This window comes from Sparassis crispa, assembly GCF_003851025.1.
Source record: "Sparassis crispa DNA, contig_000005F, whole genome shotgun sequence".
Lineage (NCBI taxonomy): Eukaryota > Fungi > Basidiomycota > Agaricomycetes > Polyporales > Sparassidaceae > Sparassis > Sparassis crispa.
The window spans coordinates 240,435-264,451 of NW_020939752.1; the positions used below are offsets into that span (position 1 = coordinate 240,435).

Consider the following 24,017-nt stretch of genomic DNA (forward strand, 5'->3'; position numbering starts at 1 on the left):
GGTCGGCCCTCGACAAACGTAGTGACAGTGTGTCGCGACGAACCTGAAAGAATCCGCAGGACCACGGGTCTTCTTTTCCTCCACATAAAATTCAACACTCGCAAGACCGACTCTATTTATATAGCGAATGTTATGCACCTTGAAGCGAGCCCATACTTTAATACGCGAGGGCCTCAGCTTTTGCCATCCGAGCGCCAGTAAGTCACAAGCCGCCGTCAATGCCCTTGTCGTCGAAATACCCAGCGGGAGGGAAGATGCTTTCTTGGAATACCTTGATCACGACAGTAGTCTCGGTGGCAGGTGCAGGATGGTAAGGACCTACCAGCCTCATCTTCGCACACAAGACTTGTCCCCATTCTTCGATGCCGGTATGCAGAGGCCTTGTCAACGTAATCGTAATGTTGGTCAGCGGCTGCGGAAACGCTCTATGGCGCGTCATCACAGGCAGTGCGCTATGACTGAGTATTGGCGGAGTTCTTGTCCACGCGAAATTGAAGGAACGCCTTCGCGCGACGACTTTGATGGGGTATGGGTGGCGAGTGGCGACGTCGTTTTGAAGCTTTGAATTGGCGGTAGAGATGTTCGTCCGACTAAGTCTCGTGGAAGAACTTGTTGGCGACCAAGTGCGGGGCAGTGGTGCAAGTAGTAGAGCAGCCAGGGGTTCATTGCTGTGGTAAAGGAACCCCTGAGCGCGAATACCAGACTGGCAGATCCCAATCAGGAACTCCGAACAGGGCGGAAACGGCTTCAGACGAGAACATTGTGGCGCATGATCGGGGAGAGAGATCGATGTGGGGTCAGATCGGGTGGTGAGGCGATACACAACTCGAATAGCCGCCGTGACTGCTTTACAGAGTATTTGAAAACCTTGACGAGCGCCATTTTCTTTTCTGTCTTCGACGAGAGCCCAGAACTGTAGTTATAGATGCGTTCTTGACCACCGTGCATTGTTCACCCAATGTCGAATACCAATATGCTTGACTGAGAAGACCTCGTCCTAGAACTAGGAGAAGTTAATACTATCGCCCGCCAGCTCCGTCTGACGAGCCGCCCATCAGCAAAGACAAGATACAAATTTGATTAGCAGTTACTTGGCAGACGGCAGGCACATGAAGCCACCAGAACATATCGAACAGAACTCAATCAGGCCACCCCAATGAAACCGAACGTTCTCTCGACCTTGATTATTCAGTAACAGCTGGCAGCAGACAGCGGTTGAAAATCTTCAAGACCTCTTCAGCTGCATGATCGGGAGTGATCATGCCCGTCAGAGCCTTGAACCACCTTGGTGACTTCTCAGACTGATACACGAACATTCGGCTCCAAGGTACACCGCGGGTTATCCCGTCCTTGAACCACGCCTCGATGGTGTCTAGCTCCATGCCCATGTCTCGCAGCGCATACACGATCCTGTGACCATATAATATGTCAGCGACAACAGACTAGTGATACAATGGAAGCAGCACTGACGGGAAGACACCGCAGTCAAGGTCGGCCTCAGTGAAAGGCTGGGCAAAGGCGAAGTCGATGGAAACGACTGGGTGGGGGTCACCCGGACTGACAATGAGATTGCTGAGCATTATGTCATCGTGGAGCACGCCACACTGTGTCATGTTGTAGAAGTCTGAGGCCAGCACTTCTGCCTGGACGGAAGAGTAAATCAAGGGAATAAAATGTCGAGGTGATTTGGTACCAGAGCCCAGAAATCCGTTGCAGTCGCATCGCCAAATCTAAGTTCTTTTCCAGAGGATCCTTCTACAAACTCTATTACATGCACGAAAGCGAGTTCTCCGTGAGGGAGAATAATCTAGAACGCATCAGCACCATGCAGAAGTGAGCCTGCTCACAGACAAACCTGGAAAATGCCATATGACCATGGTATCCGTCGTCCTACGCCCGCCTCAGTCGACGTCAGATACAGAAGGCCCGCAGCACAACGTACCCTGAAGCAGTTTCATGCGCGAAAAAGCCCAAGCCTCCCATCTCGCCTGTTGAGCACCGGTTAACCATCCTCCACAATCGATGCCGCCCGCCTCAGAGTGGTATTCAAACGGGTCCGGAAACAAACTCTGCTGAAATATCTTGATAACCACAGGAGCGGCCTGAAGGACGTCGTCCGCAGACGACATTTTCATGCTCCCGCGCCACACCTGTGACCACTTCCGCGTCCCTATCTGGAGTGGATGAACCATGGCCAGGCTGATCTTGCCTTCGCGCAGAAATGCCTCGTGCTGCACGAGCGCAGGAATCGGGCGATAATTGTCAGAGAGTGGATCTGCTGTCAAGCAAGGCAGATCGAATGAACGCCATTGCTTGACCACACCGGCACTAAACGGCGTGCCCATGTATGGCCGCCATGCCCTCGCGTCCTTCTCCCGACGTTCGCAGAAGCCGAGATATTCTTGCCGGGTTTCTGGGTATGGGGAAAGGAAGAAATCCTCATTCAGGAAGATCGTAGAGGTTAAGAAACGGTCATGCAGAGTTAGATGGGTAGAGTTCATGGCGAGAAATGAGCCGGGTATAAAGATAAGCAACTGCCACGTACAATACTTAAACTGTGGTGTTGGTTCAAATCGAGCAGTCACGATCGAGGGCCGATCTGGCGTTTGAGTCCGCAGATGTTCACAGATAGCCCTAGCACTACTCCAAAGCAGAAAGTCCCATCGCTCAAGATGATTTTCAGCTGAGGGGAACGGAGGTGACAGACGCGTTACAGTACGCGAGGCGTGACATCCGGCGCTCGTTCAGCGCTACGGCTGACCCAACTAATTAATGAAGGCTCCAAATGCCTACGAAATCTGATGAGTAGAAATATATAGGGACCAATCAAACATGGTACACAGCGGTAGCAATATGATACACTGGAACATCGAAGTTCAATTCGAGGCAACAGTTGACTTGCAAGTGCACAAATACAGCTATTCCAGAGTCGCGGCACAGATGGAAGCCCCTCACCGCGCCTCCTGCTCGACCTCCGGGTTAAGCGCAATGAATTCGTCCGTCTCGATGGCGAACAGGTCATACCACCTGGGCATCTTCTCGGTGAGGAACGCGAACAGCCGCGTCCAGGGCGCGCCCCGGTGCGCGCGATCCTCCAGCCACGCCGCGATGTCGGACATCTGCACCGCCATCTTACGAAAAGCACGGATCAAGCTAATTGAAATGTGGTCAGCGGAGCGGATTCTTTTTAGCGGCAAAGCAGGACTTACGACGCGACGTCGTTGGAGATGTCCCACTCGATCAGCTCGGGGTCCCGCACCGGGCCCACACTTGGTGACCGCAGCGACTGCATGGCGGCGAAGTCGACGAACACGACAGGCTGAGCGGCGCCTGGCCGGATGATGATGTTCTCGCAGGTGACGTCCTTCTGCACGACCCCGCATTTGATGACGGCATACAGGCAGGATGCCATCGCGTCCATCTGTCGCGAAGGGATGCGTGAGGAATTGGAGAGAAAGGGAGGCTTGGGACGCGCACTACTGTCCAGAGGTCCTGGCTGGTGCAATTTCGGAGGCGGGTGAGCCCCCCGGCCTTCCCATCGACGAATTCCATGACGTGCGCGTACGCGAGCTCACCATGTGGGAGCCTGACCTACGAAGTGGTGTGAGTTCTCGTAAAGTCGCAGTCTAGAGCTCACGTAGACGGACCTTGAAGAATCCATATGACCACGGAACTTCACGTCCTACGAAGACATAAATACGCAATTAAAATACAGAAGAACACTAATCGCATACCTTGGAGTGACATCATGCACACGTATGCCAACGCTTCCGCTCTCGCCTGCTTAGCTCCGGTGCGCCAATACCCTGATTCGATACCATCCTCGTCAAAGTACTCTGGAGGACGGAAAGCGCTCTCCTGAAATATCTTGACCACAACGTGAGCACCTCTATCCGACTCTGAGTTCGACGTAGCGTCCTCATGAGGTGCACACCAGCGCAGGTTAGCGCACCAGACCTGCGCCCACTTGCAGAAACCAGTCTGAAGAGGACGTGTGAGAGTGATAGTAATATTCGCGTCCTCCTTCACGAACGCCCCGCTGCACATTTCTGGAGGTACACCACGGTGAGCGGGTGATCCAGAGCCCGGACTGAGCCACGGGAAATCGAGCGAACGCCAACGGGCGACGACATGAATGGGATAGGGGCTACCAGCACGTAGATATGGTCGTGACGCCTCTGCATCGTGCTCGAGACGTTCTGCAAAAGAACAGAACGCATCAGGGTCGCGGGGATAGTCGTGCTCGAAAAAACTCTCGTCCAGGAGGGTGGGCGTGGGTCCATCGGGATGTAGGATTGAGAACGTAGAGTCCTGCGCTGGCGACGAGGGCGAGGATTGGGTGGAGGTGGACATCCTGCGTGGGTGCTGCACGATTTGTATAGGAAATCGAAGAGTCACTCAGAGTAGGTGACAGGGCTAGCGAGAACTGGGTATCGGGGCTGCAGCTGGATGAATCCCTGGTGCTTACCTCTAATCCTCAACACTAGGCACTGTTACTGGTTGATGCTCGTAAGTCGAAGTACTGGTATTTCTTGAAAGCAAAAGCAAAAATTGGGAAAGATGGCGGCGCAACCGTCGGAGAATGAGGTCACCATTGGGCTCCGTTCGAGTTCGAGTACGGAGCGAGTCTGGGCCTGAGCGTAGATCAAGACATGCAGGAAAAAGAATTTTGTGCGATCATCCTCAAGGCCTCAAGTATCGACCATAGCAGAAGATATATGCCCTCTGAGGCATGTCAGGGGAGAAAGTCGCCCGAGAAAGAGAACGTTCTTGAAGCGATGGTGAGGAGCAGAGGAACGAACTTCGGGCCGGTCACACTTCGCGAGACGTCACGCGCCTGTCACACAGTGGACGAATCGCGACTCCAAGTCACAAGCCAAACGGTTGAACTCAAGTACTCACAGCACGTCGACATTCCCTCACTCGCAGTGTTCAAATGAATAGAACTAGAGAGCTCACACTGGAAGACGTACCCGTATCCTCAGATTAATACGCAACTGTTTCCCCCCCTTCGATCACTGCAGTACTACCTCCCTTATGCCTTCGCATTCTCGATTAACATTCCGTGACCTACCTTATTTAAGCTTGCCAGACGATGATTTTTTCCGCGCCCCATACCCTGCGACTACTTCTGAATACCTTGCATCTTGCGATGGACTCAAGCAGCACGCGAGCGCCTGGCATCCATCCGATGCTCCCTGGACAGCGGATATAGTACAGCGTTGGTGTTCCCTTGATCTCCTCTGTTTGCGAACAGACCTACTTCCATCTGAATATCGCCCTGTTTCCGAGATTGTGCAGCACGCTTCGTTTACACAGCAAGACCAGGAGGTGATCCTCGCTATGGATATTCCCCTCCAGACTGGTCCTCAGAAATGGGGACAAGTCTGGCATGGCACCATGACCGTGCGATCACTGATTAGAACAGAGTCGACGCAAGATCTTGCACCGGCTCCTGTAGTTGTAAAGATTTTCCAGGAGAGTCTGTTTGAAGGTCCTTCCTTGTTCGAGCCTGAGACAGGCATCGCACAAGGAGGATGGCTGACTGGTGCCCAGCAGGCGCGGCGGGAGGCGTGGGCGTACTCCACCACGCGATCTCTTCAAGGTACGTTGAACCCCTTGCGTCACCTCTGACAATGGCTAATGTGTGCATTCGATAGGCCGAGAGGTTCCCTGGTCGTATGGTATGTTCAAGGTTCGTGGACGTCCGGTTCCTACGCTTCGGCATCCTCCTCATCGTCTGATTTGTGTTGTCACAGTTCCGGTTCTCACATGGTGAGCTTGCTTTTGCACATGTAATGGAATGCGTGGAAGGACAACTCGGGAAGAATGCCTCCCTTCACGATCCTTCTGAGGCTCAGCTTTGGCTACTGGTATGTCCTCATCATGAGTTACCGGTATGCTCTCTTACTTATATTTATATACACCAGGCGGACGTTATTTTGTCTGGCTTCTGCAAGATGATCCAGTGTGGTATATTGCATTTCGACCTGAGTCTGCGCAACATAATCATCCGACTTGGGTCCAGCTACCCTGTGGTGTTCCTCGACCTGACGTTCGCCTTCGAATATACCGAGTCCATGATCGACGACGGGGTCATTCCGTAAGTAGCCTCATCTTTGCTCTGCAGGTGGCGTTGTGTGGCGGGCGGAAATATTTCCTACAGGCTGATGATTGCCCTGCGGGACATGGGGGCCGACATGTACGTGATCAAAGCATGGCTCGACGACAGGGTCCACAGCGGCCTACCCTGGAGCCGGATGTTTGTGCGCGGATTTGAGCTGCGGCCGCATTGGTTTGACCATGTGTCGGATATCGTGACGCCTGAGCATCGGAGGGAATTGTTTGAGGGCCCGCGCTTGAAATTGCCATCCTCAGTCCTTCGGTTGCTCGGTGCTCACCAAATAGATGCCTCGTCCTGTTGACGTCGCGATCGCGTTTCTGCTGGTTCTTCTGTTCTGTTGTGATGTGCTATGTCCGATTGCTGAATGAAATTGATGGTCTCTGTTAATTCAACAATTCACTGCCGTCGGCCAAGTGAATGACATACAAAACTCGTCTTCGTTCACAGTCGTCGATGGTCGACGACGCTAGCGCTGTGATGGTAGCGAGTCTCGGTGACTGGCATAGGATCTGGGGTGTGCAGAGCAAGGACATATTGGAAGCCTACACGGCATGGCTAACTTACCACGTTCAATTGTATTGAAGCGGTTGCTTTGGCACGGCAAGGGTAGCGCTCGACTCAGAGCGATTCCGTGAGGTGTCAGACCTGACATATTTGACATACCATGATGAGCGGTTCGACGCGTATAAGTTCGTCTGAGATCCACGTAAAAATGATCCATGCTGGTCGCATTCAGTCCGATTCAGGGACGTAGGGCCGCAGAGTGACGACGGCTATATCGTATCTTACTTATCTCTTCGACCGTGGACGAAGACGGCCGCCGGTCCATTTCGTTTCATGACAACAACATGGCTTCCGGACGCACGAGTCAGACTACATTCTAATTTTCAAGATACAACGATCACCCGGCCTGCGCAGCGCTGCCCTTCAAGTTTAGCGTGCGCTTCAGGAACTTGTTCACCTTACATTATTTTCCCTGAGGGAGCCTCTATAGCTAGACTGCGACGCGTGGTAGAAAGGCTGGCTCCGGAGTTTGAGGGGAGCATTATCTGGGAGACTGCATCGAATCCCACCATCACCGGAGACAGCGGGCAATATCGCACCTGTGGACATTGTGGGAAAATTCTGCCTTACATTGTACATGTATGACCGGCTCTTGTTGCCTGCGAAAATTTTGCCTTACATCCTTTCTCAGCCAATCAGGTCGCGAGAATAAGCCTGTTTACAAAAATGTACAACTGTCTGACATTCTATCACATATGTACAATGTTAGATGGGATATTTGCACAATATTAGATGTCCAGATATAGCTCGCCGTCTCCGGTGCATGAGCGACAAGTAACGGCAGGTGATGCTGTGAACTATGGTGGCATTTAGGTGACGGTTCAATTTCTGACATTGCCATCAGCTCATCGGTTCGGTTGGCTGTCACCTCGCTCGATCAGCGTGGCAAAGACCCTCGCCACTTCCCCCTCCAGTATACACACATTGATCGGCACTCTAACTATAGGTGTAGTGCTATTGGGTCCTAACTGAGTTTGAATTGACTTACTGCATTTGGGCCAGGAGACTTACTTGTTTTGGTGCAGAACTTGCTGACTAATCCTTGTGCCGCACATTGCTTCAGCCAGGGTACAAATATGATATTCAAAATGCTGCACTCTCTTGATAGTTGGCATTTTTCTGTTCATGTTTAAACACTGTACATGCCGTCTGAATATGTTTACTGTGATCTCACTGCATTTGAGAAATTTGTTAACTTTCTCCAGCACAAAAGGTGTTTTAGTCCTATATGCCTATATTTACCAGCTTGTATATTGTGCCAGCATGCTCTATTGCATGGGCAGTGCTATGCAAATATTTTTGTATTATCAATGTACCTGACAGGTTAGTACATATATTTTTGTGGCCGTGCAGCGCTGAAATTTCTGAGTAACATTCAGACTGCCCACAAGTTCACTATTGATTCACTGAATCCAATAGGCATGCATTCTTCAACATACAGATCTCGCTGTGGCAAAAGGTAGCACTCTAGCACTTAGTGAAGCTCCCAACTTCAGAGAGCCTGCAGAGCATTGGTTATGCTCATACTACAAATATAACAAATGACAGCAATGATCAGACTAGGACCTCCGGCAGAAAGATTTGATTACATTGAGTGCCCAGCCTTAATTTAAGGTCTTTTCAGACAAGCAGAGAGCCTGGTTAAATCTTGTGCAGGATGTCACTTGAAATGAGGAAGACAGGCCTTTGCTTGTTCTGTATTCTCTTCTTCCTCTCGAATTAATTTAATTAATTTAATTACATTGCCATGTGCACTACACCTATAGTTAGAGTGCCCATTGATCACTGAATATTATGCCTGACGTTTCAGTTGGCGCATCCCTCTACTTGGCACCTGCTTATAATCTCCCTCTACTTTGGTCTCTCCTTTCAGCAACATCGTAGGTATGCTCTATAGTGTCTTTATAGTCTTTTCGAGCTTGAACAAGGGTGAACGGCCGAATATTGGATGAGTTCTTTATTTTGTGCATGTCATACTTTTTTGTCATACCAAATAGAATTTACGACGCATACAAACCCGACCTCTACAGCGGAGACTGCATCCCTATCCTCACCAAAACAAAGATCAAGTGTCCGATCCATCATCATCATAGTGACAACACGCACACTGCCCAAAGATAGTTGCGTCTGCATGGAGACCGTCACTGTAAACGTCACCAGCAGAAACACGGCACAAGGGCCACCCACCGAGGCACCTGTCCTCTTCGTGCTCCAGCCCCCAAAGTCGAATGTCAGTAATGAGCATTCGTGAGTCACACCGTTGCCCGATGCATGCCAGCCCGATATATCTGTCTCGTCGATGACGACGCCGTGCGGCGGATCACCTTCCTGTAGTTCAGACTGGAATGCGGGGAAACCAGAGCGTCGGGAAATTCAGCATGTGAGCAGGGTGGGACCGAAGAATTCGGAAATGACCTATGTTGGGAGGAGGGCATTGTTGTACACTACGCTCAGGGTGCATTCGGGTCAGATGTAGAAGGAAGCAGCTAGTCCAGCACTACACATGCTTGCTGAGGATGATGTACACCCAAAGTAGACCAGATTGTGCAGTGCTATGAACTGCCTGGACCGGGGTTATAACTTCAGTGATGCCACGCAACCAGCAGATCGGGATGCGTACAAGGATGATGACCAAAACAGAAACAATGCTACATGGCCATCAGTGCTTCATCACCGTGAGCTCATTCAAGAACTGGGAGATTCCACTTGGTTAATGTCCACCGAGAAGCATCCTCAGTGGAACTTACACTATTCGTTCTGCAAGTAGCATATCGTCACAGCTACACGGCAGAGCAGTAATATGATATGCACGCACCTTCGCACCACTAAATGATTCGGGCGATGTCTCGCGGTTGTATAAGAATACAACTCACGTGTTCAAACCCGTCTGATGACTCCTGAGGAAGAACACCAAGGAGTCAGTGACAAGACAATCTATGAGCATGCTCAGGCACATTCGACTGCATGGGGTAGTCTAGCGTCTTCAGGAGGGATGTCTGCACCAGCCACCCGAACCGATCCCTGATGATCACCTTCGGGTTACAGTCTCACTTGGCAGCCCATGGAGCCCTGACCAGAGGTGTTGTGATACTTACTTTTGTCCTAGGGAATCTGCAACTGCAGATTGACATCGCCGACAATGTTCGGGAAAGTACAAGCTGTCCTTCTTGTACACGTGCTCGATCGCCATCCCTCCGACCTCGATGCACACGGCCATCCCTCGCTGCAGCTACGATGAGATCAAGATATGTGAGCTGGCCCGCATTGATCATTGCGCCGACATCGACAGCGGGCACGAACCCATTGTTCGCATTCGAGAGCATGGATTCTTGGCGCAACTCCTTCATGCACTTATTTGCCATCAGTTACATGCTGAAGTGGAAAAGCAAAACATGGACCAACTGGTACAAGGTCTGAGTTGTGTCCACAAGCATGGAGACATTCCTTGATGACACCTACAAAACTTTGGAGGACCAGATGACACATTTGGAATATTTGAGGACAATGGTGTTAACAGAGAAAAGACCAGCGAGGATGGTGTTACGCGGCAGCGAAACACGAGCATCTAGTCGAGTCGTCACGAGACAAGGTCTTAGTCTAAGACACAAGTCCGTTCAAGTGACACTTCTGGCGATGTCCTTGCACTGAAGGTCGATCAGAGTTCGTTCTTATGACTCGTAGTAGCTGTCTGCTACTGACGGTCGATCTCGGTCAAAGGCAAGTGAAAAGCTGGTTTAATGGTAACCAGGTCGAGATGGGGATCCAGCTTGACAAGGTCATCTACTTATACAAAAGGTATCCGCAGTACTACGCAGTAATGCAGGATCGTTCATTGGCTAGATAAGGTGAAACGATGTCTAAGCAGGGTAACAGCGAGGAAGTAATATGTATGGGAAAGCTGAGTAAGGTCGTGAGAGATAATTAGTACTAATGGGGATAACGAGTCGTGTATCAGAACGAGGTAAAGATGAGGCATACATGCACGTCTTGCATGTGCGATAAGAAGAAGGTCCGGAGTTGGATCCGGTGTAACCCTAGACTAGGGGTTCTGAACATCTGGATAAAGAATCGGAGGTTGCGCTCCGATGAGTCACGTGTTGGATCACGTGGTCTGGTAACGTAAAGGGAACAAGGAAAAGAAAAAGAAAAGACGCACCACAAGTGAGGAGCGTTGTAACAGATGGGAGACCATGCATTATGAAGTGGTGTTGGCATGCAATGAGACGGCAAATTTAGCTGTAATTTCGAAGACAATTTGCAGTAAATAGGGAGAATGGGAAGTTGACATGGGTGTCAATGTATGAGTTTGCTTCGTGCTTTTGGTGCAATGACATTGCACCAGCTGCAGTTGTAGAGAACGGCTCATGGAACTGGATGTCTTCCGCAGGTCGTGAGCACCAGCCTAAGCTTGAAACATGACACCTATGTGAGGACGAGGTGGGGAAGAGACTGATGGTGAACAGTTTCTAGCACCAGTGGATCCGACACAGGGAAGAATATTGGGGAAGGTTGTAGCCATCCAAATGTTTGAAAAATTCGTTCGTCGATCAACAAGCTTCATCTTGATCGCTCAGCCCCAGTGGAAAATGCATCTTGCGAGATCGCAGCAAGTTGCACGAGGTCATGACTGTGACCAACTGCGACCAGCCACGAGAATTTGGACTATATGCGATCTTGAGCGAGCCCAATCAAATGTGGTCACAGGCTAGCACAGTGCCAAGCGGGAGAATCGAGGCATTTCACATCTAGTTGAATTTTAAGCCGCTGTATAATAATTGTATTGTTGTGATTTAATACAGTGTGACTACGCTCGATGTCATGTGAGTACCCTCACCATCGTGCAAGCTCCTGCGACATCGCACGATCTACTTCGACCTGCTCCACTCATGCCCCCCGCTTCCACTCCTGCCCCCGCCCCTGCTCCTGCTCCCGCTCCTGCCCCCACCCCCGCTCCTGCCCCCGCCCCTGCTCCTGCTCCTGCCCCCACCCCCACCTGTGCCCCTGCCCGTACCCCCACTCTCACACCTATACACCCCTGCCCGTGTGCGCCCACCCCCCTGCCCACGCACATACCCGCACCCATGCACTGGCATGCAACCACACACATCCACACTCCCACACAAAGCCGCAGGCCTCCTTGCATTCGCTGTCATCCTCATTTTCACACCTGGATGCTGCCCAACACCTGTAATATAAGTAGAGTTATCGAATATGTGTCATAACATAGATAAAGAATGAGATAACAGTACCTAGGACATGCTGCGAACATGCCAGTGATGCCATACCTCAGAAGCTGTGATGTCAGTCCATACGAAACACCGAGGTGATTGAGCATCTCCGGCTTGCACTCTGTGAGCCCCTGCAGCAGTGGTGACATCGCCGTGGCTGCGCAAATTGTCGGCTTATCTGTCAGCAGCGATGTCGACTGCGGCGATATGAGACTGTCACGATGTGTCCTTGCTGATACAATGCACGGCCACATACCTCGTCAATAGCAGCAGGATCAGGATAAGCATGCTCCAGACTTGACACCTCGTCCAGGTTGAAGTATTCTCCACTGTAGAAGGAATTCAAAGCCTGCAGCGCACGCGTGCCATACCCCATCTGTCACCTCCACAGTCAGCGGACACATCAGAGGATTACCATCAGGAAGACGAATGCACATTCACATAGTCCGGATGTGTCGTAATGCGCACCACACATGTGCCAAAAAGCAAACTTGTTCTCCTGGAACTGCTGCGAGATTAGACAGGGAATGAGATGTAGAACAGTTCGTACTGTGTGGGGTGCGGGCAGCTGTGCGCACTCGAGCGTGGCATGACCATCACATGGAGGCAGATAAGGCTGTTGAGCCACTTCTCGACGGTGTCCCCGGCCACATATTAAATCGGCATCTCGAGCTTGATCTCACGCAGTGTACGCGCTTTCAGTGGTGCCTTGATGATGGGCTTCTTGGAGCTTGAGCTTGCCACTGCATCGTCTTCGCTCGCAGCGGTGTCTTTAGTAAGCGAGGGGTGGGTGCTCTCATGGAGCTGTTGGATGAGCTTGAGTGAGAGTAATCGGCTGATATAATAAGCATCGTGCTCTGGAGGTCAGAGCAACTGGATGCAGGAGGACAAGAGTGCAGATGTACGGTGACGCGTCCATGTCACAGTCTCCGTTACATGATGAGCTCGGCGCAAAGAGATGATATACATAAGTGCAAGTACACTGGGCGCAAGTACAACAAATAGTATATATAGCTAATCAAGACATGTGTGCAGGCAAAATTCGACAGATGGCCGCCTTACGTCGAGCAAAGTGCAATTCAGATGGGACATGGTACAGGATCGACGCGTCAAATCACAGGATCTCTCGCACTTGTTTGACTAGGTGGGATTTGGTTCGACCTCCTGCAACAGTCCAAGTCAAGCCACTATCTGGTGCATCTTGGTTCATTCTTAGAATATGCATTTTTCACTGGGGCTCAGCACTCAGCGTTCATATATTCCTTCAAGCCTCAAATGCGCGAAACTTGTCGGGCACTTGGATCCCTTGACTATGTTGATTCAAACCATACTGTGACTCGACACTTGTATACCAGACCAAGAAAATACTACACTCGGTGATGAATCTGAGAGCCGGAACCAAAGTCCTCACGGCGCTTCTGTCACCCTCATCTCCATCTCCATCTCCTGTTCCCCCCAGTTACTGGGTCATGAGGCTGTAATAAATCACTGGAAGATGTGCTGTCCAACCTTGATTCTACATCCTCTTTTATGGGACTAAAAGCAGAGAGCCCGAAATACAAACAGTACCTGTTGCATTCATGTTCATCCTCAAACCGTTCGAAGATGTGCGCGAGATTCCCCTCAGCAAAGTTGTTCATGTAAGCTGTGTAAATGTACCAATATAAGCCATCAGGAGAGTCAAGAGTTCAGGGAACTTACTTGCAGGTAATGACTTGACAGTCAGTTAAGAGCATGTTACTGCCTGCTCATCCAACATATCCTCATTAGCGAATATGTGCAATCTTAGAGTCCTACACTGTCCTTATACCTTACAAAATTATGCCCTACCTTCCAGAAGACGATCTTCATCTGCATTCAGAATCACTGCACTCAGCTTACAAGCTGATTGGAACTCCGAAAACCTCTGTGATTGACCGCGTAAATGAGCGTTGCTTTTGCACCCAATACTAGCCGTATTCTTTCCAATACTTTGCATTCATAGGAGTGGGCTAGATGACTTTGTACGATCTCTAGAACTAGCCAAAATCATTATGACCATGAATGGTGCATTGCTATTTTCAGACTCTCAAGCTGCCCCTGCCATACTGGTGCACCCGCCACCCATGCTTTTGCACCCAATACCAGCTGTATTGTTTGCAATACTTCACATTCATAGGAGTGGGCTAGATGACTTTGTATGACCTGTAGAAATAGCCAAAATCATTATAACCATGACTGGTGTGTTACTATTTTCTGACTCTCAAGCTTCCCCTGCCGTACTGGTGCACCCGCCGCTGTCTTGGTGTACCTGCCACTGTCTTGGTACACCCGCCGCCATCTTGGAGCACCCACCACCATCTGACCAATTGCAAGTTGATTTAGGTTGACTGAGCATCCTCGGTGTGGGCCTGTCGTGGTGGCAGGCAATGATGGTCATCTGGGCCCCTGACTTCCGGATGATATGGAAGTACCCACTGACTGCAGGCATCAGGAGTGGAGGTGCTTCATCCTCAGAGATGACTGGGCAGATGCAGATGACCATGTGGGTGAGTATTGCTGCCTACTCACAGCACTGTCCCCATCTCACACTAAGGCCCGCGTCTGCAGGTGACATTGTCAATGTCATTGACACCTTCGAGCCAACTCCATCATCATCGTCAAGCGGACCCATGCTTTCAATTGCTGTCTCCGCGAAAGTCAACCTATTCATCCTACACCCAGATATGCTCATCACTGCCCCAGTGCGGGCGGAAGGTGCTCATGTCGAAACTGACATGGCGCTCACTGGATGTGACACATGTGCTCATGTGGGGCAATATGTTGCACGAGGTGATGCAGATGTATCCAGCAGAGGGGCGCTGGTATGAGCGGTGGGTGGATGCTCAGATCACGGATGTGGTAGGGCGGGGACTCAGTGAGCTCATCAGAATCAACATGAGCATCGATCAGGCGAAGGTTGGGATGAAGGCCTGGGCAAAGGAGCTGAAAGTGTTTGCTGAGAAATACATTAGCCAGGAGCCGAAGGTAGATGCTGTCCCGCTAGTCATTATCTTAGTCCTAACTATCTGCAGCCTAGTGCTGTCTTGATGAATATGTGATTCTCACAATCACATACATCTCTGCTTGCTATATCTCAGCTGCATGACGTCGAAGAGGACATCTGGTCCCCACGATGCAGCCTAAGGGGCAAGGTCCATGCGTCGGTACCAGCCGTGATCTTCGAGATTGATGGAGAGTCAAGTCCATTCATGAGAGCTGCACCAATGCACACTACGCAGAACTGGACGATGCCGCTGGAGATTAAGACTGGCCGTGCCGTGGCCGGGATGGAGCACTGCATGCAGACAATGCTTTACACTCTCTTGATGGCGGAGCGCTACAGGACCGAGGTGCCGAGTGGCCTGCTGTACTACACACAGAGCGAGGAAGTTGTGCATGTACCCGCCACACGGAATGAGGTGCGGGCATTGCTCGTAGCTCAGAACGACATGGCTGGTTACATGATGCGGTGAATTCGGGGCTCCAGCTCACGACGAAACTTGGCAGACAAGAAACAAGGCAGCACCATTGAGGACCTTGAAGAATTACCTCAGTCAGAGTCGTTCTTGCCTCCTACTATCGACGACGTGTGGAAATGCGGCAAGTGCTACGCCCTCGACACATGCATGCTATATCACAAAATAAGCTTATTCTCCACATGTTCTGCTCCTTGCTACCAGGCCGTCGAGAACGTTGTCGACGAGACATCCCCCATCGCTGATATCTACGCACTGAAGAGCACACTTAACACTGACTCAGGCGGCATTCGTTTAAAAAGTGGGAGGCACTTATCTGGAGGAGCAGGATATCGTGCGGCTGAAGAAAGAGCTACATCAGGAAAACCTCACTTTTCCTTAAAAGGGCACTTAAATAACTTAAATGGACTTATGGTCCTTATTTAAGGACATAAGGACAAAGAGGGCCTAAGGCATATTCCCGTGTCTGAAATTCGACTTATTTGAACACTTATGGCCTTAAATAAGGGTTGTCAGACCCAAAAGTCTAAATAAGTCCATAAGAGAAAGTTAGGTTTTCCTGATGTATGGACCGTGGGTGGAGAAGAGCACGAGGCCATGGCAAGTAACATCACTGCATGTGTTCCGATGTTTTTCAAGTTGTTCCACGGGATGCGGTTCCACTTCTGACACTGATCCCATCCCTGCACATGCTTATGGCCTGATGGTGTGTTGGTATTTGGGCTGGAATTTACACCATCTATCTTGGATGTTGGCTATGGTACGAAGGCCACGTCGCTCCGACACTTGTGTGCTCACTTTCTAGGCAGCATGTGCCCTTTTAGTGGAGCTCGTGCTGTGAGTTATGCAGTGGCAGATTTTTTTTTTTGGCTGCCAGATATTATGTGGATGACATGAAGTAGTAGAAGAGCTGTAATAGGAGTAGGCTGAGGCATGCATATATGTTTACCGTGAAGGTCATTACTATGTACACTATCTGCCCAGCCGCGGCTACTCTATGAGATACCAAGCTCCTGTTGCTCGCCCCGACAGAGTGACTGGGGGTTTAGCATGATGACCCATCATGTTGACAGGCAACTGAACCAATGACGGGGCGCCAGTCTCAGAAATTGAACCGTCACCTAAATGCCACCATACTGCCACCATAGTGAACGGAGACTTGGCGGCGTCACTTGGCGGTGGGCCGGCCAGGTGGCGCGACGGTGGCCCGGGAGGGAATTTTTGCACGTGACTACGTACGCGATCAGATGTTATGCCCCACTTAGCGACGTCAGATACGGATATCCTGAGTCACGAAGAACGTTGAAGCAGAGTATCTACAACTGCCTTTGGGAGACTACACGCGACGCAAGGAACAACGTCCGGGCCTCGAGCACTTCCTCGGCTTGCACCTTGTAAGGGAGAATCTGACATATGTGTCCAGCAGACATATGCTTACATGGTTTGTACTAGGTTCTAGCTGGTATCCTACAAGTACTATGACGACGACTCCCAGTCGGCGTGCTGGCACCAGGTATCAACCCCATGCCGCTGAACTGACCTCTCCGAGCAGGCTCAATGCCGGCTCTATCCAGAATTACAGTCCTCACACCTCTAGTGACCTTACTCGAGCGCAGCTCAAACACGACCTCATCGGTTACACTACGTACCAAGTAGACGGCGTACTGGAGAAGATCATTGACTCCAAGCTCTCTCGCTTCCCTACTACGGATTTCGTGGATGGCGTATTTTCCACAATTCGAGAGAGACATGTCCAAGATCTGGGAAGACTGGTTATGGTTTCTAAGGGAAGAGGCGAGGAGGAGGAGATGTACGATCCCCTGGTATGTTCAACGATCTTAGGTCACTTCCCAACTTCATTTTGCTTGGACTGTCCAGTCCCGTATTTTACGCACAATCGAGGGGGCGGGGAAGCGTTACGGATGCCCCCGTTCCTACAATCGACAGTTTGTCAGCATGAATGATATTCCGCCAAATGAAAAAGAATCAGCTCTTCCTACGCAGAAGCCAGACTTCATTCTTGCGGAAGTCCCACCTCCCAGCTCGCGAGATGTAGATCTCACGGACGAGCTTGATCCCCATGACATACTGTGGCGACAAGCTGCAAGTTTCATCGAGGTCAAACTTCATTCAATGGACACTCCAATTCCTTCCAAGCCTGACGCAAACTACATCAAGGCTCTCCTTGCTCAGGGAGCAGATTACGCCCGCATCACACTTTCCGCACGTCCCTTCCAACTCTTCGTCTTAGGCATGCTCATCTTTGGCACCAAATTTTGTGTGGGGATGTTCGATCGTCGTGGCGTCACATTGTCCAAGGAATACGACATCATCACTGATTCGGGATTGAGACAATTCATACGCGTGAGCCGTCGTTTGTTGTGCGATTTGTCTGCGACAGCTCTCGGTCACGATAGTACCGTGGAGCTTTTGCCAGGGCAGACGTGTTACCAAGAAGAGTACCCATCTTTCCGGGTGACCATGGGTGGATCCGATACACGCGAGTGGCGAACAGTTGGTCCTCCGATCTGGTCATCTCTGTCGTTGCTCGGCAGAGGAACGTCCACCTGGAACGCATTCATGGGTAGTCAACGTGTCATTCTGAAGGTTGCTTGGCGCTCTGCAACACGCATATCCGAAACCGAGATCTACGACAAGGTGCGACAATCCCGACTGCGGGGAATTGCGGAGTTTGTCACCGGAGGAGATGTATTTTTCCCTGGACGCATGCAGGCTATCAAAGTCAGTATAAGCCGACTACGTGGCTTCTCTGAAGTGGACAAGGATGCTGTCTTGCATCGACTGACGTTAAGTACTGTCGGTCGGCCTCTCTGGGACTATCGTTCGGAGGAGGAGCTCATCCTAGGCTTTCGTGCGGCACTAATTGGTACATTCAACGTTCCTTATGCATGAATTCTGGCCGACATTATCGACAGGCCATCAGGGATTAGTTTCCTTGGGTATACTGCACAGAGATGTCAGTGCCGGCAATGTCTTCCTTCCGTACCTCGATGACGAGGACGATGTGCCACCAAGGGGTTTCGAGGGCTTCTTGGCTGATTTGGAACTGGCTTCGCTGCCAGCGAAGGCTGATATTGAGCCTTACGTTGCGGTTCCAGTACGAAAGCTGGAACACACCAGCACAGGCGCTTATGTAATTCCAATCCCTTCAAATGAACTACCCCAAGAGAGGTCCACTCATTGGACATTCAAGCCTGGCGTCTCGGCTTCCGAGGCAGCTCCTGGCCCGGAAATGGGTGTATGTACCAATTGGTTTATTTGTTTTCGACTTGACGGTGCTCATGTAAATAGGGTACAGCCATATTTATGGCATTAGAGCTTCTGGAGGCAATTAAAAAAGGCAAAACAGTCGTTCGGGATGTCCACCACGACCTGGAGTCATTCGTATATGTCCTGTTCTATGTGCTGTACAAAAGGATCTTGGCAGGACCCAGACCCGCAGATCGCCAGGATGATTGGAACGAACTAAAGGAAGAGTACTTCGAGATATTTGCTGGTGCTACAGTGTCGCTCATCATTACTGGGCGGAACGGCTTGATCCGTACGGGTCCCACGGAGCTGTTGAGTTGGCTTAACAGGACACATCAGACACGCTTGTCTGACTTCGCGTGGATATGTAGCCGTCTTATCATAGCTCAGAATCCTCTGGGAAAGGATGAAAACGAAGAGCAAAAACAGCAGGCCAAAAGACTTCGGAAATGGGCGCCCACATCGGTGCGGAATTTGATGACTTATGACAATTTGTTCGAGGCTTGTGATGATGTCTTGAAGTGAGCTAGAGTTGTGATGTGTAAATTGTATTGTGCACTTTGTATTATACACATCCGACTCGGATGCGTTTATCTAGGTTAGAGGCTCGTGTCCTAGTGACTCTATGTATGCCATGTGCGCGCCATGCTACTTTTGAACAAGCAAAAACGACTTGCTCCCGATTAGTGCAGTGAATCCCCCATCCTATATAATTACTGGATGGACGGTCACTCGAGAGATGTGCATTGAAAGTGCGTGTGCCCTTTAGGGAGGTTTTGCATTACCCTGCGCAGAGACGTGCTCGACATAGGAAGGCATCCGACAACATAGGCTCTCAGGGGGGCGTCAATTCATATTCTTGTACAGCATGTACTACAGCTTATACCAACCAATCCCGAAGAGATTCTGACTCAAATTGGGGGAGCTAAAAATTACAACCTGGAGATCATGTCTGAAAAACTATGCGTAGAATAGCAGATTCAGAGTCAGTCCTTCGGGCCCTCCCCCTTCTCACAGGACTGATTTTAAATTCGTAGGCTGTCTTTGGGACACTACAAATTTTGAGCGAACGTTAATAACGTACGGTGATTGGTCCGAGGCTTGTGACGACGTGTTGAGGCGATTTCCTTCGACGTGTAAATCGCGTACTTCGTGAGGTATGCTTCCAATGCATATGTAGGATAGAAACTCCTGTCTAATAGTGTATGCTTTGCTAATGTTAAGTATATGCGGAGTGCAGTATCCAATCGCAGGGACGGAATTTAGTGGTCTTACTGCATGATATCTCATCGGCTTCGGACGAATCTAGCTGCAGGTCCGTCTCGTTTCATGACACCGACATTGGCTTCCGGACGTACGAGTCAGACTGCGTTCAAGATACAACGACAGGAAGTGCTCACCAGCCCTGCGCGCCCATCCCTTGATTTTCATGTCTGCCGCTCTGCCCTTCAAGTTCAGCGAGCGCTTCACGAACTCGTTCACTCTCGCTGGGGGAACCAGTCTGCGATGCGCGGTGGAAAGGATGGCTCCTGAGGTTGAGGGGAGTGTCCGGATCGTTCGCGAGCTAGTGTAAGTCATGGATTAGAAAAGGAGCTCGTTATATTTCGGAGACCGCGTACCCCAAGACGATTTCTTTTGACGAGCGTTTCACGCGCTTCCGTTTCTGGGATTTGGTAGCTGAGCTCGTTGGGACTTTGGGTTGAGATCTTGAGTGAGCAGCTGCGGCAAAAGCAGACTTGAAGAGGTGATCAGGGAGGTAGTCGTGGTGCGCGGAATTTTTTCTTGGTGATGGAGCGTCGTCGTCGCTCTCCTCAGCACCCATCTCGTCGTCTCCGTCTTCAGCCTCGTTTTCACCTTCGTCTTTGCTATCTCCGTCCGCGTAGACCCTTGTCCGTTCCATCTCCTCGTCCTCGTCGTCTTTCTCTGAGTCCTCTTCTTCATCGTCTGAGATTGCAGACCCTTCTTCGCCGGACATATCCTCTCCATTCTCAGTCAGAGCATCTGAGCCCTCCTCCTCCGCCTCCCTCATAGCTCTGTCCATCCGGGCTCGCAAGTCATCGCGTCCCGCCTCGTCTCCGTCCTCGTCACTCACCTCCTGGTCAACCCTTGGAGCCTTCTCTTTCACCACTACCTTTCCCTTCCCCTTACCCCCAGATTTCACCTTGGCCCGCGCGGCGCGTTCCTTCAGCACCCGATCCCGCTCGCGGTTCTTTTCTTTCCGCTTCTGCTTCTCCGTGGCTGCAAATTGCTGGAGCGCATCCTGCGCACCCTTGGCGGCTTTCTTGGATAAGCCGAACGAGAACGTCTCTGGCGTCTCATCATCGTCGCTCGAGTCAGAGGTGGTGGTGTGAGGAGCCATATGAGCGTTTGCCACAGCAGGCCTTGACGCCGCTTGCAGAGAAATGGAGGAGAATGGACCTGCCTAAACTGGAACTAGCTTGGCGGATTTCCAAGCCGCTGGCGCTGGTTGGGCGCTCGTGGCACACAGCATTCAACGTAATGACGATAGAATCCTATGATCAGAAAGAGTGCATGTCGTTCATAAGTCCACCTTTACTTGAAATTGGAGAGTTTGCTATGTTTTCCGTCCAACGCGGCTAGTCGGGTCATGACTGCGCAGGTCTCCATTTTACCCACTCACGTGTGTGCGTTTATATGTATTTCCTTTCCAAGATCTTTATCTTCGTCCAGCGCCCAGAAATGCAGGTGAGAAATGCAGGATCCCCTCTTTGCGCCTCGTCAGCGCTTCATAGTTAGGCTGATACGTTACGTGGTCCTTCCCTGAAGAGATCACGACAGATCCGGTGTGCCAGGGAGTAGCGCCGGCGTCCACCATTGAACCTTATAAGCTGTCTCGCCTTTGAAGCCCAGCTCGCATCTCACCCCCGTTCCTCGCAGAACTCATCGAGGATAGCTGCAAGGTTTGTCTCGACCTCTCGCAAACATGATGTGGGACTTTAGCGGCGCCAACGGTGCGCAAGGCTCTCCGCCGGACTCTTACCTGCAGGTTCCTGGACAGTCTTATCAGCCCACGTGAGTGTTGTGGCATCTCTCAGTATTTCTGCCTTTTCACCACGATTTTGCATTAGATTTCCTGTACCGTGCGTTGCTTGTCAAAGTGACGGCTCTATTTCTCAGTCTACCCTCAATTTCTGTGTAGGCAAACTAGATATGGCTCCAGTCCAGTTGTCCCCTTCGCGCCAATCGGAGCGTCAAGCCAGTCATCGCATCATCAATCGCCGTACCCTCATTCGCCTCACTATTCCTCATATCAATCCTTGTAAGTATCTGTTCGTAACGTACTCACTCGATGCTCATCGGATAGCGCACTTTCGAAAGGGCGTACACTCCAGAGTATGTAATCTCAGTTGTGCAGTAACCAGCGTAAGCAAACACTCAAATCATCTGGTGTCAGTTCCCAGCAGTACGGAAGCGGCCAGATTGCGCCGCGCGCTGTAGTGAATACTCACACACGGACCCATCAGCACCACAGTAGTCACCACGGTCATGTTCACCATTCTAAGCACTCTTCCCAGCAACGCGACCCCCCGTCTCATTGTAAGTCGTGCTATTCTTTGCGTCGCTAGCTGACACAAATATGATCGTTCAATTAACTAGCGCGACCCGCGGTGGTTGGTCATCATGCGCCGGAAATGGCCGTCCAGCCGATCCAGTCTCGCCAGCATTCTCGCTTCGAGTACTCGAAGTGTACTGGCAGGAGGAAGGCGCTCTGCGTGAGTTAACCTGACTCTCTTTTAAGAGTGTCTATCTGACAATCGATTATGTTTTGAAGATTGGCATCAATTACCACGGTCAGTCGAACGAGCTCCACGGCTGCATCAATGATGCCAAGAATGTACAGCAATACCTTATCGGTAAACAATTTTTCTTCACTGCTAGATAAACCTCCCTGACACGCGATCAGACCACTGGAATTATAAGGCGGAAGATATTGTCTTACTGACCGATGACTCCCACAACCCGCGTCAGAAGCCTACACGCGCGAACATTCTTAACGCGATGCACTGGCTCGTGCAGAGCGCCCACAAACATGACTCGCTATTCCTCCACTGTGAGTAATCCGATGTATAGTTTGACCTTCAGCGACGATAAAGATTAACAATGATAGACTCTGGTCATGGAGGACAAGTGAAAGATATCGACGGGGACGAGATTGATGGCCTCGACGAAGGTGCTTGTCTCTGTTGCGATGTCGCGCGGTATTCTTTTTTGACCTCTCAACAGTCATATTCCCTGCCGATTATCGCACCACCGGACACCTCACGGACGACGTGAGTCTGCTTGAATTTTTCCTCCTTCACAACCGCTCACGTCTTGCAGTTACTGCACACAGTCTTGGTGGGTGACACTGAACTGCCGTTCACTCGATCCTCTCACGTACGGATGCCACTAGGTCAAGCCCCTGCCTGCTGGTTGCCGTTTGACTGTAAGTGGATTCGAGCAGTGCCGACGTCCATGGACTCATCCGAATCATCTTGCAGGCTATTTTTGACGTGCGTGTCTAATCAATGTCGCGAAGAGCGGACTGATGGATCGTGATCATACCCACAGTCATGTCATTCTGGATCTGTGCTCGGTATTCTCCAATCTCTGTTTCCGTTTCATTGAAATTCACCAGGGCACGTTGGCCAGATCTTCCTTATGAGGTCAGAGGACACTCGAAATAAATCATCCGTTGTTGCTCACTATTTTCGTGTAGTATCATTCGGACGGTAAAGCGAAGGGCAGCCAAGTAACGCCCTCCCACATCAAGGAGAAGTCCACTCCAGCAGATGTCGTAAGTATTCGCTCTGGACTTTCATGGAACCGGCCTGCTCAGGTCTTTCTAGATATCGTGGGCCGGATGCATGGATTCGCAAACCAGCGCTGACATATACGAGGGGGGCGTAGCGGTAGGCGCCATGAGTCAAGTGAGTCATCGATACTTTCGCTCACATTCTGGCGTCGCTCACCTACGTAACTCTAGGCGTTTACGAAAGCGCTTTGTGGGTCCTTTGTTTGGACGTGTGCGTGACAACGTACTGACCGACTGTCCAGCGAGCAAGCAAGACCAGAGCTATCAGGAACTGCTGAGAAACATTCGGTGAGTACACTCGCTTGGACAAGTTGCGAATCGGCTGTTGACTGATATTTACAGGGCGATTTTGAACAAGAAGTACAGTCAGAAGCCGCAGCTGTCTAGTTCACACCGCATTGCATGTGTCCTCTTTCTCTTGCTAGATGGTAACTGACGCAATAGCCGCTAGGACACGAACATGAAGTTTATCATGTAATCACGATCTCTCCGAAGGCTCTTTACGCTTCTGTGTGCTT

The 24,017-nt window shown here is 50.8% G+C and overlaps 7 protein-coding genes across 7 annotated transcripts; 4 read left to right on the top strand and 3 right to left on the bottom strand.

Annotated features, from left to right (window-relative positions):
* Nucleotides 1-1,184: 1,184 nt before the first annotated feature.
* On the bottom strand, nucleotides 1,185-2,501 carry SCP_0600930 (hypothetical protein; the record flags this gene model as incomplete). Its single annotated transcript, XM_027759227.1, has 5 exons — nucleotides 1,185-1,410; nucleotides 1,471-1,643; nucleotides 1,694-1,807; nucleotides 1,856-1,890; nucleotides 1,943-2,501. 5 exons carry the CDS (start codon nucleotides 2,499-2,501, stop codon nucleotides 1,185-1,187), a joined length of 1,107 nt encoding a protein of 368 aa, XP_027615028.1.
* Nucleotides 2,502-2,951: 450 nt separating this feature from the next.
* On the bottom strand, nucleotides 2,952-4,353 carry SCP_0600940 (hypothetical protein; the record flags this gene model as incomplete). The annotated part of the gene is made up of 5 exons (XM_027759228.1): nucleotides 2,952-3,153; nucleotides 3,210-3,421; nucleotides 3,478-3,591; nucleotides 3,648-3,682; nucleotides 3,735-4,353. The coding sequence occupies 5 exons, from the start codon at nucleotides 4,351-4,353 to the stop codon at nucleotides 2,952-2,954; spliced, it is 1,182 nt and encodes a 393-aa protein (XP_027615029.1).
* Nucleotides 4,354-5,343: 990 nt separating this feature from the next.
* Nucleotides 5,344-6,425, top strand: SCP_0600950 (hypothetical protein; the record flags this gene model as incomplete). Its single annotated transcript, XM_027759229.1, has 5 exons — nucleotides 5,344-5,605; nucleotides 5,661-5,695; nucleotides 5,760-5,873; nucleotides 5,931-6,103; nucleotides 6,167-6,425. The coding sequence occupies 5 exons, from the start codon at nucleotides 5,344-5,346 to the stop codon at nucleotides 6,423-6,425; spliced, it is 843 nt and encodes a 280-aa protein (XP_027615030.1).
* Nucleotides 6,426-14,359: 7,934 nt separating this feature from the next.
* Nucleotides 14,360-15,410, top strand: SCP_0600960 (hypothetical protein; the record flags this gene model as incomplete). The annotated part of the gene is made up of 4 exons (XM_027759230.1): nucleotides 14,360-14,444; nucleotides 14,506-14,594; nucleotides 14,641-14,940; nucleotides 15,036-15,410. The coding sequence occupies 4 exons, from the start codon at nucleotides 14,360-14,362 to the stop codon at nucleotides 15,408-15,410; spliced, it is 849 nt and encodes a 282-aa protein (XP_027615031.1).
* Nucleotides 15,411-16,891: 1,481 nt separating this feature from the next.
* SCP_0600970 (hypothetical protein) lies at nucleotides 16,892-19,208 on the top strand (the record flags this gene model as incomplete). The annotated part of the gene is made up of 5 exons (XM_027759231.1): nucleotides 16,892-17,236; nucleotides 17,292-18,300; nucleotides 18,350-18,672; nucleotides 18,726-18,994; nucleotides 19,055-19,208. 5 exons carry the CDS (start codon nucleotides 16,892-16,894, stop codon nucleotides 19,206-19,208), a joined length of 2,100 nt encoding a protein of 699 aa, XP_027615032.1.
* Nucleotides 19,209-19,969: 761 nt separating this feature from the next.
* Nucleotides 19,970-21,042, bottom strand: SCP_0600980 (hypothetical protein; the record flags this gene model as incomplete). Its single annotated transcript, XM_027759232.1, has 3 exons — nucleotides 19,970-20,028; nucleotides 20,084-20,247; nucleotides 20,303-21,042. The coding sequence occupies 3 exons, from the start codon at nucleotides 21,040-21,042 to the stop codon at nucleotides 19,970-19,972; spliced, it is 963 nt and encodes a 320-aa protein (XP_027615033.1).
* A 585-nt stretch (nucleotides 21,043-21,627) lies between these two features.
* On the top strand, nucleotides 21,628-23,977 carry SCP_0600990 (Metacaspase-1A; the record flags this gene model as incomplete). The annotated part of the gene is made up of 21 exons (XM_027759233.1): nucleotides 21,628-21,716; nucleotides 21,773-21,784; nucleotides 21,844-21,963; nucleotides 22,023-22,037; nucleotides 22,099-22,241; nucleotides 22,302-22,417; nucleotides 22,477-22,558; nucleotides 22,609-22,755; nucleotides 22,813-22,875; nucleotides 22,929-22,975; nucleotides 23,025-23,042; nucleotides 23,098-23,130; nucleotides 23,186-23,197; nucleotides 23,256-23,280; nucleotides 23,337-23,350; nucleotides 23,404-23,481; nucleotides 23,534-23,614; nucleotides 23,671-23,689; nucleotides 23,742-23,787; nucleotides 23,842-23,899; nucleotides 23,951-23,977. The coding sequence occupies 21 exons, from the start codon at nucleotides 21,628-21,630 to the stop codon at nucleotides 23,975-23,977; spliced, it is 1,245 nt and encodes a 414-aa protein (XP_027615034.1).
* Nucleotides 23,978-24,017: the final 40 nt, after the last annotated feature.